Here is an 18,119-nt window from a genome sequence, read left to right on the forward strand (position 1 = left end):
CGGGTCGGAGAATCGGCGGTTGCCGTGAAAAACGGTGAGCGGCGATTCTTCCGAGCAGGGGGTGGGAGAATCGGGGGGGGGGAGGGGGCGCCAGGGGGGCATGAAATTAGTCGCCCGGCCCTCCCGCGATTCTCCCACCCGGTGTGGGGAGCGGAGAATCGCGCCCTCTATCTCCCTGAGTAACTTTCACCAGCGGTGTGACCAACTCGTTAAACGTGCTATCCACGACGTACTCAGCATCGCGGATGCTCCAAAGTGAGTCCATCCGCAGCTCCAGAGCCGTCAAGCGGTCTAAAAGGAGCTGCAACTAGACACACTTCTTGCACGTGAAGGAGCCAGGGACAGTGGATGTGTCCCTGAGCTCCCACATTGCACACGAGGAGCATGACACGGGTCTGGGATCTCCTGCCATGTCTTAAACCTTAGGTTAACTTACACAACTACAATTCCAAAATACAAAAGAAAAAAGAAAATAAATATAGAAATGAAAAGAAAAACTACTTACCAGTCACGTACCAGGGATAAAAAGCACCTCCTCCCCACCCAGCTTCGAATTCCCAAACTCACTCTTTGCTGTGTCTCACTCTGGCTGTGGCTTCTCTGGCTCACTGGGAGTGACAGAAGACTCTTCCCCACCATCCACGTCCATTGTACTCAGCCCCTCTCCACCACCCCCCCCCCCCCCACCCCCACACACACACAAACATGCATACACACTAAACACAGGTACCACTCTTCTTAACTCCTCTCTTCCACACACTCACCAACCTCTCTTCCCTTTCCACTTTTGTTTAGTTGCTGGTGCCCGCAAAGCAGCGTCAGCATCTCGGGGTAAAGAGCCTGTACAACAGGTAGACCGGAGCAGAAACAGGAAGACGGAGCCTCCTTGGCTCAGCCTCAAGACCACACTACGTCAGTGAGTGAGTTACACTTGCCTGCCTCTCCCTGTGCCAATTTGGCACACCAAAATCCTGGGCACAGCTGAGCTCACTTCTTTTTTAAAATTTGCTCATGGGATGTGCCCGTCGTTGGCTGGGCCAGCATTTATTGCCCGCAATAAGAGTGAATTTAAGAGTGAACCATATTGCTGTGGATCTGGAGTCACATGTGGGCCAGACAAGGGTGGCAGATTTCCTTCTCTAAAGGATATTAGTGAACCAGATGGGTTTTTACGACAATTGACAATGGTTTCACTGTCATTACATTTTTAATTCCAGATGTTTTTATTGAATTCAAATTCCACCAACTGCCCTGGTGGGATTAGCACCCAGGCCCCCAGAGCATTTCCCTGGGTCTCTGGATTACTACGCCACTTCCTCCCCGATGATCAAGGGCACGTTGAGCTCACTGCCTACCCCTTGCTGTTTAGTGGTCCTGATTTACTGGGCCTAAGGCTGCCCCATTGGTCCAGCAATATCCTCTCCACAATCACTACTGTTATCTCGGAAGAGGGGCAGCTTGCAATATTTAACGTGACCTTTGCAACCCCACTGGGGGTCACATCCCACAGTTTGGGATTGCCTGAAGTAGGGACCCCATTCCCTTACCTTGTTTACTTGCTTCTTTGGTTCAATTAATGTTAGGATAGTTTAAAAAAAAAAAAAAAATTTAGAGAGCCCAATTATTTTTTCCAATTAAGGGGCAATTTAGCGTGGCCAATCCACCTACCCTGCACATCTTTTGGGTTGTGGGGGTGAAACCCACGCAGACACGGGGAGAATGTGCAAACTCCACACGGACAGTGATCCAGGGTCGGGATTCGAACCCGGGTCCTCAGCGCCGTAGGCAGCAATGCTAACCACTGTGCCACCGTGCTGCCCTAATGTTAGGATAGTTAAAGTCTCCCGTGATTATTATGCTATCTTGCTTTAACTTATTTCCATAATTTCATCTATACTCAATGCATTCTATATTCTATTCTATATTCAATGCATAGAAAGCATCCGGGCCGGAATTCTCCGAAATCCCGGTCAAGTGTTGATGCCGCCGTAAACACCAGATTGGTGCACGCCAGCACCAACGGGCTTCCTGGCCCAGCGATTCAGTGGCCCTCAGGGGGCCAGCACGGCGCCGGAGTGCTGCGTACTGCTCTGGTGCCGAAAGGTGGCCCTGCGCTGCTGGTGGGGGTCCGTGCATGCAAACGACGGCCCTCTCTGCGCCGGCGCATGCGCGTGATGGCCATTTCGGCGCTGAGCACCATGGCGAAGCTGTACAGTGGGCCTGTGCAGAACGAGGTAGGCCCCCTCCAGATTGCAGGTACCCGCCAATCGGTAGCCTCTGATCGCGGGACTCGATGGCATGGAGGCCCCCCATGGAGTCTGATTCCCCCCCCCAACCAGGACAGCCACTGCAGCTGCGGGTCTGAGCTCCCGCCGGGTGGTACCAGGTTGGAACCATGCCGGTGGGACTCAGCGGGCATTCGAACGCAGCAGCCCCCGACCGGCGGCGCGCTGACCATGCAGGCGTGATTGACGCCGGATCTCCGGTTGCCGGAGAATCGCGTCCTGGCGCCGCAGCAGCGTGGTGGGAATTTCCCGCGTCACCGCCGATTCTCCGACCCGGCGCAGGCTGGGAGAATCCCAGCCCCTATCTGGCTGCATCACAACTTGGTATGGCAACTGCTCAGCCCAAGACAGTAAGAAATTACAACGAGTTGTGAACACAACCCAATCCATCACGTGAACCCACCTCCCATCCACTGACTTGTTTACACCTCCCAATGCCTTGGGAAAGCGGGCAGCATTATCAAAAACCCCTCCCACCGGATTATTCTCTCTTCCAACTTCTTCCATCGGGCAAGAGATACAAAAGCCTGAGAATACGCACTAACAGATTCAAAAACAGCTTCTTCCCCGCTGTTACCAGACTCCTGACTGACCCTCTTATGGACTGAACTGATCTCTTCACACATCTTCTCTACTAAGTAGTACTACACTCTGTATGCTTCACCCAATGTCTATGTCTATATATTTACACTGTTATTTATGCATGTCTTATATTTTTTCAATTATGGAACGATCTGTCTGGACGTTACACAGAACAATACTTTTCACTACCTCAGTACATGTGACAATCAATCAAAGCCAAATCCTATTGCACTATTCGATGGATCATTGGTTACCTCTATTCGTCTGATTGTTCTTTTCGTATCTTTATCCAGTAAACTCTGGTTTCTCTTCAGATCGTATGAATCTTTCATCTTTTACTAAATATTTCCACATAAATTCTATCTCTTACTGACGGTTGTGCCACTTTTCGCTGCTACCATTATGTTATTCCTAATGAGGTCAGCTACCGCACCTCTCTTTTCTCCCAATCAATCTTTCTGAAATATGTTACACCCGGCACTGCTTAATTCCAGTCCTGATTTTTCTGTAGCCTTGTCACAGTAATCCCAACAACATCGAGATCCTTGCAACCTATAGTTGCTAACAGTCCCCATTTTATTATGGATACTATCTGCATTGTTGTACAGACAGATTAACTAATTTTTAATTGCAGTTTCTCTCATGCTATTTTTAACCGTAGTTTTCCGCTTCTGTTCCACAACTCTATTTTTTTGCTTGCCATTTATGATCTTTCTTAACTTAGTTTGTTCTGTGATGTCCTGCTTCCTTTATATTTAGGTTTGTTTCATTTCTTGGAGACAGGGGAACGCTCTACTAGTTTAAAGTGTTTTCCACCTCCCTGTTTGCCCTTTCTGCGAGGCCAGGAAACCCAGAAGTACACATTTTCCTCAGCTGCTGCTACAGAAAACAGCAGAACCTCATCATCATTTTGGATTCCATTTCCCAGCTGCAGGCAGCCAAATTGAGAAGCTTTGCAATTGTCAGGCAGGTAGGCCACAGTTTGTGAGCAGAAAGGAGGGAGGGAGAGATGGGGGGGAGAGGGTATCAATGAGCGATTGAGAAAGAGAGAGAGATGGGGGGGGAAGAGGGTATCAATGGGTGAGAGAGAGAGCAGGTAGGAAAGAGAGAGAGTGAGTCATGGTGGAGAAGATGATGGTGGTCCAGAGAGATCAGGAAGAGAGAAGATTGTAGATGGCCGGGGTGGGTAGGGTGAGGAAAGAGGATAATGGGGATTCCAGTAGGGCATTGGGTCGGGGTGAAAGTCAGGATGAGATCATAGGCTGTGGAGGATATTGGGAGGGAATCAAGTTGTGGAGATGGCGGAGGGGTATAACTGCTGGTCAGTTTAACAGGCCTGCTGGAAGAATCAGAAGAAAATATCCCTGTTCCTCATGGGCCACAAGCAGTGCTTCCCAAAAGCTGGCAAACCAGGTCAGTCTTATGTTAAAGCTAAAGCAGAGAAAAAAGATCTGAGGAATGCTGCCACATTAAAATATTAAAATGAGGAGCTCAGCTTCTAAGAGCATGTCAGTTGTTGGCACCCGTCCTGCCTCCATTAAAATAGGAAATGGGAGCATTTGAGGTGGAACCTGGGAAATAGGCGCAGGAGTAGGCCATTTTGGCCCTCGAGCCTGCTCCACCATTCGCTAGATCATGGTTGATCTTCTGCCTCAGTGCCATTTTCCTGCACTATTCCCACAACCCTGCACATATTTAATATCTATAGATCTCACTCTTCATCATACTAAATGACTGAGCCTCCACAATCGTCTGGGGTAGAGAATTCCAAAGATTGACCACCTTCTAAGGCAAAGAAATTCCACCTCACCTCAGTCAACTGGCCTACCTCTTATTCTGAGACTGTGTCCCTGGTTCTAGGCCCCGCCCCCAGATCCAGGGGATACGTCCTTCCTGCCACGCCTCTGTCAAATCCTGCAAGAATTTTGTTTGTTTCAATGAGATCACCCCTCACTCTTCTAAACACTAGAGAATACAGACCTCCTCAATCTTTCCTCGTATGACAATCCCACCATCCCAGGAATGAGTCTGGTGGGCATGAGTTACACTCCTTCTGTGTAGGAAGGAATGATAAGGAAGTGTGTCCTTCCTTAGGCAAGGGGATGAAAACTGCACAGAATACGGCTGATGTGGTCTCACCAACGCTCCATACAACTGCAGAAAGACATCTTTACTCCTCTTGCAATAAAGGCCAATTATACCATTTGTCTTCCTAATTGCTTGTTACACCTGCATGTTAGCTTTCAGTGACTCATGAACAAGGACACTCGAGTCCCTTTGGGGGTTCTCTTTTCTGCGGCGGCCCCCCTCAATATGCCGGAGCCCTACAGGGGCCCGGTGCAGAGGAAAGAAGTCCTCCAACGGAACAAGCCCGCTCGCAGTTCGGTAGGCCCCGATCACAGGCCAGGCCACCATGCCCCCCCCCCCCCGGATCGGATCTCCCCGCGCTTCCCCCGAGGACCCCCCCCGCACACTCACTTGCCAGGTCCCGCGTGAGGTGAGTAATTCACGCCATGGGACTGGCCAAAACTGGACGGCCACTTGGCCCATCAGGGCCTGGATAATCGTCGGGGTGGGCCGCTGTCAACGGCCCTCGACCGGCGTGGCGTGAATCTCGCTGCCGCCCGAAAAACGGCGCCAGAGAATAGGGCAGCTGGCGTCGGGGTGGGATTTGCGCCTCCCAGCGGGAATTCTCCGGCAGGAGGTCGGAGAATCCCGGCCCTGCTCTCGGTAATTAACTGCAAGGTCCGTATTGTATATAATTTGTCACTTGTCCAGTCAGTTACAAGTTTTATTAAGATAGATAAATATAATTGTGTCCAGGTTTGGATTGTGACTCACCAGCTGCTGATATGTTGACCTCCAATATGCCATCTGCACCACTCCACAAAACAGGAGAGCAAAAGAGACCAGTACCTGCAGAGAGAGGAAAAAAACAAACTGAACAACGGGATGGTTAAAGACACATCCATCTGGGAGAGTGATAATGATATGGGGAGACTCCTGTGATAGAGGTGGTAAGATATACAAACTTCTGGGATAAAACAGAACAATCTTGACACTCCTGGAATAGAGATAGACTTTCATTCACGGAGCACCTTTCATTTTTGAAATATTTTATTCAAGGCATTTTCATAGAAACAAACAAAAGCAGAACAACCAACAACATTAGAAACAACCAACACTCACTCTCCCCCTACTCCCCTAATAGCACCCCCTTCTCTCATCCTGTGTTCCCCATTTTAATCCCCTTAACCCCGCCTTTGCTGACCCCTCAGACCTCCATATAGAAATCAATAAACGGCTTCCACCTCCGAGCGAACCCACCCACCGACCCCCTCAGGCCCTACTTGACCTTCTCCAGCCTCAGGAATTCTGCCAGATCACTAACCCACACCCCCGGCTTTCGGCGGCTGAGTCCCTCAATCCAAGCAAGATCCGTCTCCGGCTATCAGGGAAGCAAAGGCCAAGACGTCGGCCTCTCTCACCCCCTGGGCTTCCAGGTTTTCCGACACCCCGAATATCCCCACCTCTGGACTCGGGACCACCTTCATCCCCAGCACTTCGGACATTACGTCCACAAACCCTGCCTGAACCCTTTTAGCTTTGGAAATGCCCAGAACATGCGGACGTGATTTGTGAGACTCCCCACACACACCTATCCTCTACCCCCTCAAAAAACCTACTCATCCGAGTTACTGTCACATGCACCCTATGTATTACGTTAAACTGGATGAAGCTTAACCTCGCACACGACGAGGATGCGTTCACCCTCCGCAGGACCTCTGCCCACGTCCCGGCGAACATCTCCCCACCCAGCTCCTCCACCCACTTGCGCTTTATATCCCCCACCAGGGCCTCTCCCAATCCATCAGCTCCTGTAGACCTCAGGCACCTTCCCTTCCCCTATCTCATCCCTCGACAGTATTTTGTCCTGCAACCCCAGGGACGGCAGCCCAAGAAAGGGCGACACCTCCCTCTTTACAAAATCCCGAACCTGCAGGTACCTAAGGCCATTCCCCCTGGGCAGCTTGTACTCTTCCTCCAGATCCTCTAACTTCGCATATTTGCCTATCTATGAATAGGACACCAAATTGCTCGGTCCCTGATCGCTGCCACTCCCAAAACCACATATCCAAACCCCCAGCACAAACCTATGGTTGTCGCAGGTCAGTGCCCATACTGAGGCACCACCCAGTCCCAAATGCTGCCAACACTGGGCTCACAGTGGCGCTGACAACAAAGACCTCAAGCTTGTTCCTCTACACGATGCTGCCTCTATCCGACCCCACACTGACCCCTCCCCCACGACCCATTTCCTAACCATAGCAATATTCGCCGCCCAGTGATGGTTCATCATGTTCAGCAGCACCCTTCGTCCGGCTCCAGGAAAACCTTCAGAATCTGCGGGGTATTACTCGCCCACCAAACCCAAAGATCAGCGCATTAACCTTCTTGAGAAATGACTTTGGGATGAAGATTGGGAGGTTCTGAAATACGAACCTCGACAGCACTGGCATTTGGGCGGCACAGTAGCACAGTGGTTAGCTCTGTTGCTTCACAGCGCCAGGGTCCCAGGTTCGATTCCCGGCTTGGGTCACTGTGGGGTGTCTGAACATTCTCCCTGTGTCTGCGTGGGTTTCCTCCGGATGCTCCGGTTTCCTCCCACAAGTCCCGAAAGAAGTGTTTGTTTGGTGAATTGGACATTCTGAATTCTCCCTCAGTGTATCCGAACAGTGTGGAGTGTGGCGACGAGGGGATTTTCACAGTAACTTCATTGTAGTGTTAACATAGTGTGAAGGATTTGAGTGACACTAATAAAGATTATTATTAGTTTTACTGTCTGCACCCGCCCTGCCAGCGACAGCGGCAACAAATCCCACTTCTTAAAATCCACTTTAATTTGCTCCACCTGCTGAGATAGATTCAACTTGTGCAGCTGCGCCCAACCCCGGGTCACCTGGATGCCCAAGTATCTAAAACTCATCCCCACCACTTTGAACAGCAGCTCCCCTGACCTTCTCTTCTGCCCTCTAGTCTCATTCGGGAACACCTTGCTCTTTCCTACGTTCAACTTGTACCTGGAAAACTGGCCAAATTCCTCCAAAATCTCCATAATGTTCCCGATACTGCCCACTGGTTCTGAGGTATATAATAGGCCGTCCGCATAGAGTGAGACCCTGTGCTCGGTCCCACCCCCCCCGTGCAATCCCTCTCCAACCCCTCGAAGCCCTTAGTGACATCACCAGTGGCTCTATCACCAACGCGAAGAGCAACGGGGAGAGCGGATACCCCTGCGTTGTCCCCGATGCAGCCCAAAATATCCCGAACTCACTCGGTTCGTCCGCACACTTGTGACCAGAGCCTTGTATAACTACCAGACTCAGTGCACAAACCCCTGCCTGACCCTGATCAGCCCCAACACCTCCCACAGATATTCCCACGCCACCTGCTCAAATGCCTTCTCCATGCCCATCACCACCACTACCTCCACCTCCTGCCCCTCCGAAGGCATCTTGATTACATTAAGCAGCCTCCTCACGTTTGTCGTCAACTGTGTCCCCTTCACAAACCCCGTTTGGTCCTCACCTATCACCCCCGGGATAAAGTCCTCGATTTGCGAGACAAAGACTTTCGCCAACAACTTAGCGTCAACATTCAGTAACCATATTGGGTAAGTATGACCCACACTGCTCCGGATCGTTATCCTTTTTCAATATCAGTGAGATAGAAGCCTGCGATAGTGCAAAACCTTCCCCAAGGACTCCTGCACCTCTTACACTCAAATGCTTCACCCTACGGGCGGGGAAAAGACAAAACAAATCCGCTTTGAGCCGGAGCCACCAAATATGTGATCTCACACCCCATGGCAGTCACCAGAATGCCTTCACCTATCACCTTTCATGACAAACCAAGATATTCTCAGGCTCAATCCATGTATTTACACAGCTTATCTCTTGATTCTAGCTCTTTTTCACAGTGTTTTCATAAATCTCCAACTTTCATCCTCTACTACACTTCATTCCTTCAATAATCTTCATAAGTGAATGCAACCAGGACATTCCTGTCTGAGGAGAGGGATAATAAAATAACTAATGTTCACTGAGTTGAAGAATCATTTTGTGTGCCATTGATACCAAAGATAGAGAGAGTGACAGTGGTATCAGAGAAAAAGAGAGCTACGGTGATAAAGCAGCACTGCAGATTAGAGACAAGTGTTAGAGAGATACCAGAGATTAGAGAGAGACAATGATACAGTGGTACTGGAGATTAGGGAGTGACAGATATTGAGTGGTGCCATTGATTAGAGGGTGACAGTGACAGAGTGGAACTTCAGATGAGAAAGTGACAATGATAAGAAAGTGATAGAGTGCTACCGGAGAAGAGAGATCGACAGTGAAAGAGTCGTACTGGAGATTAGAGAGTGACAGTGATAGGAGTGGTCCGGGAGATGAGAGAGTTACAGTGAGAGTGTGGAACTGGAGTTTAGAGTGCAAGAGTGACAGTGTGGTACTGGAGATAGAGAGTGACAGTGATAGAGTGGTACTGGAGATAGAGAGTGACAGTGATAGAGTGGTACTGGAGATTAGAGAGTGACAGTGATGAGTGGTACCAGAGATTAGAGAGTAACAGTGATAGCATGGAATCGGAGATTAGAGAGCAAGAGTGACAGTGTGGTACTGGAGATTAGAGAGTGACAGTGATGAGTGGTACCAGAGATTAGAGAGTAACAGTGATAGCATGGAATCGGAGATTAGAGAGCAAGAGTGACAGTGTGGTACTGGAGATTAGAGAGTGACAGTGATAGCGTGGAACCGGAGATTAGAGAGTAACAGTAATAGGAGTGGTACCGGAGATTAGAGAATAACAGTGATAGAGTGGTACTGGAGATTCGAGAGTGACAGTGATAGAGTAGTACTGGAGATTAGAGAGCAAGAGTGACAGTGCGGTACTGGAGATAGAGAGTGACAGTGATAGCGTAGAACCGGAGATTAGAGAGTAATAGTGATAGGAGTGGTACCGGAGATTAGAGAATAACAGTGATAGAGTGGTACTGGAGATTCGAGAGTGACAGTGATAGAGTAGTACTGGAGATTAGAGAGCAAGAGTGACAGTGCGGTACTGGAGATAGAGAGTGACAGTAATAGTGTGATACTGGAGATTAGGAAGTGACAGTGATAACAAAGTGACACAGTGGTACCTGGCAGGAGAGAGTGACAGTTATAGAGTGGTATTGGAGATTAGAGAGTGACAGTGATAGAGTAGTACTGGAGATTAGAGAGCAAGAGTGACAGTGTGGTACTGAGATTAGGGAGTGACAGTTGGTTCTGGAGATTAGAGAGTGACGTGGCAGAGTGGTATTGGAAATTAGGGTGTGACAGTGATAGAGTGGGACTGGAGATTAGAGAGCAACAGTGATAGAGTGGTACCAGAAATTAGAGAGTGGCAGTGATAGAATAGCACCGGAGATGAGAGAGTGTTAGTGAAGAGTGATACCGGAGATTATGGAATGACAGTGCTCGAGTGGTACTGGAGATCGGAGAGTGGCAGTGATAGAGCGGTACCGGAGATTTTAGAGAGTAACAGTGATAGAGCGGTACTGAAGATTTTAGAGAGTGACAGTGACAGAGTGTTGCTAGCATTTAGGGATTGACAGTCACAGAGTGGTACTGGAGTTTAAAGAGCAAGTGGCACATCGGCACTGGAGATTGGCGAGCGAGTGAAACTGTGGTACTGGAGAGAGCCAGAGAGAGCGCAGCACCTGTTAGAGGGAATACGCAAGAGAAGTGATACAGTTGAACCAGGGATAGAGAGTAAGTGTTAAAATGGTAGCCGGAATAATGTTTGATACAGTGGCCAGCAGCTAAGAGTGCAAATCTGCAACTCCTTTGCATCGAAGGGTTGAGCTCTTTTAAGTGGAGCTCCTGCAGTGCCCTCTACTGATTGTTCATGGCGTGATTTGATGGTCGGTTTATCACATGGTTAGTCACATCCTGAAGCAGACCAATTTCACAGAAGTGTCCTTCAATCACTTTAAGGGCCTTACTTTATTATAATAAGCTTTTTGAATACTTCTGGGGTGCGCCATGGAGGCAAATGTCCTACCCCTGCTCCTCCTTTTCGTTCTATGCTCTGGGTATCTGAATGGATATGGTTGTTGGTACATTTCCAGCCAGGAAGCCCGTGTTGCTTGCCATTTTGAACAGTTCAAAATCTGTTTAAGTTGAACCACTGGGCATGAGAATAAAGATTGCCAAAGATGGTTTGCATTCAACTGACATTTTAAAAATGTGGTTGGATTGATGTAAATTTCTAATGTATTAATCTCCTTTTCATTTACAATTTTCCAAGATGGCGCCGGAGCGTGGTGACGGTCTGCGAACTCGCTCCCCCTGTCCCTTTTCTTTTATCTCCTATCAGCGTTCTGACCTACTAAAACTATTTTCCTCTTCTTATATAATTACTAACAATGTTCTCCGCATTGTAACCAATCACTGTTTGTCGATGTACCATTTGTCAACGTTCTCTGTTGATTATTCTTTTGTCTACTCTGTACATACTGTGTATGTTCGCTTGGCCGCAGAAAATATTTTTCACTGTACTACAGTACATGTGACAATAAATCAAATCAAATCATGAGTAGGGTAACTATAGTTGCACACTTTACACCAGAACTGCCTTTGCTATTGAGAAGGGTAGTCACGTTTAGAAATGCATTTTGTAGCACTTTCTGATTCTTTTCAGGGGTGGTACTGGAATTAAAACCTTAGTATTCCTTCACGGAAGACCATGACAGAATTCAACTATGGGCGCTCGACAGAATGGGACAAGCTTTTTTTTCTCTCACTTGTTTGTACTTTCTTGTGTTCATTGTACTATCTCTTCTTTCTTGAACATGGAAACTGTCACTGGCCGATACGCTGAAATGATACTGACTACCCTCGAAAGCCTCGACAATAAATGTTGGTACGCTTATTTGACTATCAGAGTGAAGCCCTTGTTTGTTACAGCAATCAGGAATGGCATTCCTGGGAGAGGCCAAAAGGTGCATCCCCGTTGTTGTTTAGCTGGGATGAGTAATGCAGAGAGGTTTTGATTAGTAATATCCATCTGGAAATCCAAACACGGCATTCCAGCTTTTATTACACAGTTTGGAGTGGCTGATCATTTTGAAGGCTTTGGCGTCAACTCTGCCAGGATTTATTACTCTCTCACAGAGAGAGAGCACAGAATACAGTATAAAACCTTTAGTGAGCACATCACTCAGCCTGGACTCTCAATGTTCTTTAAAATATTGACTGTGTGATTAAAAACCGCATTCCTAACCGAATTGATTTATCTAGCTTGCCTCAAATAAACACCTATTTATAGAATCGCCTCAAAGGATTTCAGCAACCCAATAATCCAGTGGGTAAAAACACAGCCGACTGTATAACTAATTTCCAAAGATCGGTTCACAGGCTTGATTCCTGATCGCTCCCAAGGTGGAGGTCGCGGCTAATTAACCTTGATTGTGTCCAGGCTGGGGAATGGAGGAGGATCAATTCAAATTTCAGCATTTGATCACTGTCCATTCAGTCCTCCTGGACGATCCATTTCTGACCTAATGTTGAGGTGTGATTGTGAGGCTCTCTTCTGCCGAACAGTTGGTTGATATTCACTGTCCAGGCTGTAACACGAAGGATAGACGTTTGGATGTGGTACCAGTGTTCCTTGAAGAATCAGAGCCCTCGAAAACTGGAGATAAGTTTCAAGAAGAAATTTAAAAAAGGGACTTGCCTCACGCTCCTCTCTTCTCTAGTCTCAAGCCCAAATGTTAGACTTGCCGAAGTCTCAAGCATGAATCCTCTAAATGTTGAACAGTTGTTCACATCATGCAATAGTGGTGGATGTGATATGTTGCATTTCTAAATGATTAAATGGGAAACATTTGACAAAGAGTCATCGGACTCGAAACATTAGCTCTTTTCTCGCCCTACAGATGCTGCCAGACTTGTTGAGATTTTCCAGCATTTTCCCCTTTGTTAATGGGAAACATATATGTGCGAGTGGGGAATATACACAGGATGAAACCTATATACAGGTTGTTTACATTCCCCTATTTTGTTCAGTGTATTTGTCGATGATAAACACAGACCTCGGCCAATGTGAGTAGTAGTGAGTACTCAGGATCCCAGTCTGTATTTAAGTAGGCAGCACATTTGGATTCACAATCTATTTGTGAGTAGACCATTCAGGATGTCTGATTGTGTGTAGGCAGCACAGTTCATAGACTAAACATGTGAGTAGGCAGTGCATTCAGGATCTCAAGGGAAATTAGGAATGAGCAATAAATGCTGGAGCTCAAATCCCACGCATGAATTAAGAAAGAAAGGAGGCACACAGTCTGTATCTCAGAAGGCAGTACACTCAGAACATAAAAACATAAGAAATAGGAGAAGGAGCCAGTGCAGTTCAAGTCCATATATCAGTAGCCAGTAGAGTTTGCAGGTTACATAAGAGTAGCCAATACAGTTCAGTCTATAGTCAGTCTATGTCAATAGATAGCACACTCAGGCTCACAGTCTGTCTGAGTAATATGCCACCCAACTTAGAGATGGATAAGTCCGAAAAAGGCATTTGAATTCCCAGTGACTGACTTAAAGGAAGCAGAATATTTCAAGTTTTAAAAATTTTACTGCAACAAAGTAAAAATAATGTCAACTAAGCAATACTTAGTAGGCAACTAATACTCTACATTACAGAAAACACATCCCCTGTCAGTTTCTTCACATGACCAATAACCTCATGCTGTATTTACATTGCAGCACAACTGAACTCTTGCTCACTTTATCTTACTCAGTCTCTGTCCATAAGCTGAGCTGTTTCAATTCTTTGAAATAGGCTGTGGCATGTTTACCCAAACCCTTTGGGCGGGATTCTCTGTCCCGCCGCACCCATTTTCTTGTGTGGCGTGCCCCCCGTCAGCAGCAGGATCCTCCGTCCCAGCAGCTGGCCAATGGGGTTTCCCATTATGGGCACCCCCACGCCGTCGGGTAATCCCCGGGCGTGAATGCGCTTCCGGAGAAGCAGATGCTCCCGTCGACAGAGAATCCAGCCCATTGTTTTTGAGGTCAATTTTTAAAGTGACTCCGACAAACTCTCTTTCGGGTTTAATCAGAAATATGGGTCTGGATTCTCCATTATTAAGACTATGGGCGTGATTCTCCCAAACCGGGAGAAATCGTGAGGCTGGCGTCAAAAACGGGCGGGTTTGACGCCAGCCTCCGCCCCCCCGACCGGGAACCGATTCTGGTCCCCGGTCGGGGCTAGCATGCCGCGGCCGTGAACTCCGGCATCGCTGGCTTAACGAATTACGTTAAGCCCGCTTGCCAGAGTTTGCGACGGCTTACGTGTCACATGACGTCAGCCGCGCATGCGCGGATTGGAAGACTCCAACCCGCGCATGCGCGGATGACGTCATCGCGCAATTGCGCGAAACCCGCGCATGCGCGGGCCGGGATGCCCCTCAGCCGCCCCGCGAATGGATACAGCGGGGCGGTGGAAGGACAAAGAGTGCGCGGGGTAAGTACCCGCTGCCCGCGATCGGTGCCCACCGATCGCGGGCCCATGGCACCCTTGGCACGGCCGTGGTACTGCCGTGCCAATCGGTGCCATGGTTCCCAAGATCGCAACTTTACGGCCGTTTTTACGAACAGTCAGACCAGGTGTGTGTGACGTTCCTAAAAACGGTCGTAAAGGGCTTGGACTTCGGCCCATCGGCCAGCAGAGAATCGCTGCTCGCCGTAAAAAAACGGCGGGCAGCTATTCGTGTCGGGAGGCGGGCGTGGGGGGGGGGGGGGAGAATAGCGGGAGGGCGTCAGACCAGCGTGGCCGTAAAAATAATCGCCCCCTATGTTCCCAGGCCGGTGGCAAAACGGTGGTGTTTTACTCCCTTAATTCCTGTAAAAAAGTGAAACAAATTCATAGCCCTGCAGGGGGCCAACAGGGACCCGGAGTGAATCTCGCAGCTTTTGCTGCAGATACGGACCCTTGCACTTCCGGGTCAGTGGCTACGCATGCGCACAGTGGCGGCCGTGCTCCATGGCGGACTCGGACCACGGAGGTAGACCCACAAAGGTGACCCTCCGATCGGCCGCGCACCCAACCCTCAAACACCGCACATTAATTCCCCGGCCACCTATAAGGCCCCCCCTGACCTCTGATTGGCCTGTCTCCGACCAGGGCAACCACGGACTGAATCCGCAGCAGCCACGCGAGTAATCGACTGGCAATAGCAGGTTAGTTCCACGACAGCAGGAACTCGGCCGGTCGGGGGCAGAGAATGTCCGAGCATGCCTCTGGCAATGGCCCCATGCCAGCGCGGCACACTCCCCGGTGACGCCGATTTTCGGTGCCCGGAGAATCGCCGCCGGTCCCGATTATGGCGTCAAACTGGATTCTCCGCCCCGGCGCAGGCTACGATTTCGGAGTCGGGGACAGAGGATCCAGCCCATGGTTTATTCATACATTCAAACCTGGGGAATATTGCAACTTCATACACACACACACATAAGCACACAGCAAGGAGATAGGAAAGAGGAGTTTTTACAACTATGAATAACTTAAAAGAAAAAGCACCACAGATATGGATATCTGTTCATGTGATTGCCAGAGTCCAGAAAGTCCAGTGAGGGTTCTTTCATAATGGGGCTACAGTTCAGGCAGGTTCAGCTAGCAGGAACAGTTTTGCAGAATTCCTTTAAAGTGATGGTGATGCAAGGAGATGAGGTTGCTATACAGAGACTTGGCAGGCCGCAGCAGGAAACTTCCAGAGAAAGCAGGCTTTGAGGAGGCTCCGACTTGATACAGACTATTGGCTGGCTGGAGTCTCAACATAGAAACATAGAACATTACAGCGCAGTACAGGCCCTTCGGCCCTCGATGTTGCGCTGACCTGTGAAACCCCTCTAAAGTCCATCTACACTATGCCCTTATTGTCCATATGTCTATCCAATGAGTGTTGGCGAGTCCACTACTGTTGCAGGCAGGGCATTCCATGCCCCTACTACTCTCTGAGTAAAGAACCTACCTCTGACATCTGTCCTATATCTATTTCCCCTCAATTTAAAGCTATGTCCCCTTGTGCTAGACATCACCTTCTGAGGAAAAAGGCTCTTACTGTCCATCCTATCTAATCCTCTGATCATCTTGTATGCCTCAATTAAGTCACCTCTTAACCTTCTTCTCTCTAACGAAAACAGCCTTAAGTCCCTCAGCCTTTCCTCACAAGATCTACCCTCCATACCAGGCAACATCCTGGTAAATCTCCTCTGCACTCTTTCCAATGCTTCCACATCCTTCCTATAATGCGGCGACCAGAACTGCAAGCAATACTCCAAATGCAGCCGCACCAGAGTTTTGTACAACTGCAACATGACCTCATGGCTCCGAAACTCAATCCCACTACCAATAAAAGCTAACACACCGTATGCCTTCTTAACAACCCTCTCAACCTGGGTGGCAACTTTCAGGGATCTATGTACATGGATACCGAGATCTCTTTGCTCATCCACACTACCAAGAATTTTACCATTATCCCAGTACTCTGTCTTCCTATTATTCCTTCCAAAATGAATCACCTCACACTTTTCTGCATTAAACTCCATTTGCCACCTGTCAACCCAGTTCTGCAGCTTATCTATGTCCCTCTGTAACTCGTAACATCCTTCCGCACTGTCCACAACTCCACCGACTTTAGTGTCATCTTCAAATTTACTCACCCATCCTTCTACGCCCTCCTCCAGGTCATTTATAAAAATGACAAACAGCAGTGGCCCTAAAACAGATCCTTGTGGTACACCACTAGTAACTGGACTCCAGTCTGAACATTTCCCATCAACCACCACCCTTTGTCTTCTTCCAGCTAGCCAATTTCTGATCCAAACTGCTAAATCACCCTGAATCCCATGCCTCCGTATTTTCTGCAATTGCCTACCGTGGGTAACCTTATCAAACGCTTTACTGAAATCCATATACACCACATCAACTGCTTTACCCTCATCCACCTGTTTGGTCACCTTCTCAAATAACTCAATAAAGTTTGTGAGGCACGACCTACCCTTCACAACTATAGTGTTTCCAGTCAATATTTGGAAAGTTAAAGTCCCCCATAACAACTACCCTGTTACTTTCGCTCCAATCCAGAATCATCTTTGGAATCCTTTCCTCTACATCTCTGGAACTTTTTGGAGGCCTATAGAAAACCCCTAACCGGGTGACCTCTCCTTTCCTGTTTCTAACCTGAGCTCATACTACCTCAGTAGACGAGTCCTCATCAAACGTCTTTCTGCCACTGTAATACTGTCCTTGACTAACAATGCCACCCCTCCCCCTCTTTTACCACCTTCCCTGAGCTTACTGAAATATCTAAACCCCGGCACCTGCAACAAACATTCCTGTCCCTTCTCTATCCATGTCTCTGAAATGGCCACAACATCGAAGTCCCAGGTACCAACTCATGCCGCAAGTTCACCCACCTTATTCCGGATGCTCCTGGCATTGAAGTAGACGCACTTTAAACCACCTTCCTTCCTGCCGGTACACTCCTGCAACTCAGAAACCTTACTCATGACCTCACTACTCTCAACCTCCTGTGTACTGGAGCTACAATTCAGGTTCCCAATCCCCTGCTGAACTAGTTTAAACCCTCCCGAAAAGCATTAGCAAATCCCCCCCCCCCCAGGATATTATTACCCCTCTGGTCCAGGTGTAGACCATCCCGTTTGTAGAGGTCCCACCTACCCCAGAATGAGCCCCAATTATCCAGGAATCTGAAACCCTCCCTCCTGCACCATCCCTGTAGCCACGTGTTCAACTGTTCTCTCTCCCTATTCCTCGTCTCGCTAGCACGTGGCACAGGTAACAACCCAGAGATAATAACTCTGTTTGTCCTAGATCTAAGTTTCCACCCTAGCTTCCTGAATTCCTGCCTTACATCCCTATCCCTTTTCCTACCTATGTTGTTGGTACCGATGTGGACTTGGTCTTGCTTAGATGTTTGCATGTTGGAGTTTAAAAGCCGACTGAATTATGAGTCTTGGAATGTAATATTTAAACTTTCCAAAGATCAGAAACTTAAGTTATGGATGTTGCCCAATAATGAGTCAATTTCAGGCTAACAAGCAGTTTCTATGTCTCTGGTCAGAGTCCATTGTCCACCTTAAGAGATAGATGGTGGCTCCTGGTGCCTCTGGGGGTATAATGAATTTC

The 18,119-nt window shown here is 48.4% G+C and overlaps 1 protein-coding gene across 1 annotated transcript in view; it reads right to left on the reverse strand.

Moving 5' to 3' along the window:
• Positions 1-18,119, reverse strand: part of LOC119971679 (tetraspanin-32-like) — a 109,080-nt gene that overhangs the window by 37,430 nt on the left and 53,531 nt on the right. Inside the window, exon 4 of the mRNA XM_038807562.1 lies at positions 5,709-5,783. Within this exon, the coding sequence (XP_038663490.1) occupies positions 5,709-5,783 (75 nt within the window). The remainder of the gene's footprint in view (positions 1-5,708; positions 5,784-18,119) is intronic.

The sequence above is a fragment of the Scyliorhinus canicula genome, chromosome 9 (assembly GCF_902713615.1).
Source record: "Scyliorhinus canicula chromosome 9, sScyCan1.1, whole genome shotgun sequence".
Taxonomy (NCBI): Eukaryota; Metazoa; Chordata; class Chondrichthyes; order Carcharhiniformes; family Scyliorhinidae; genus Scyliorhinus; species Scyliorhinus canicula.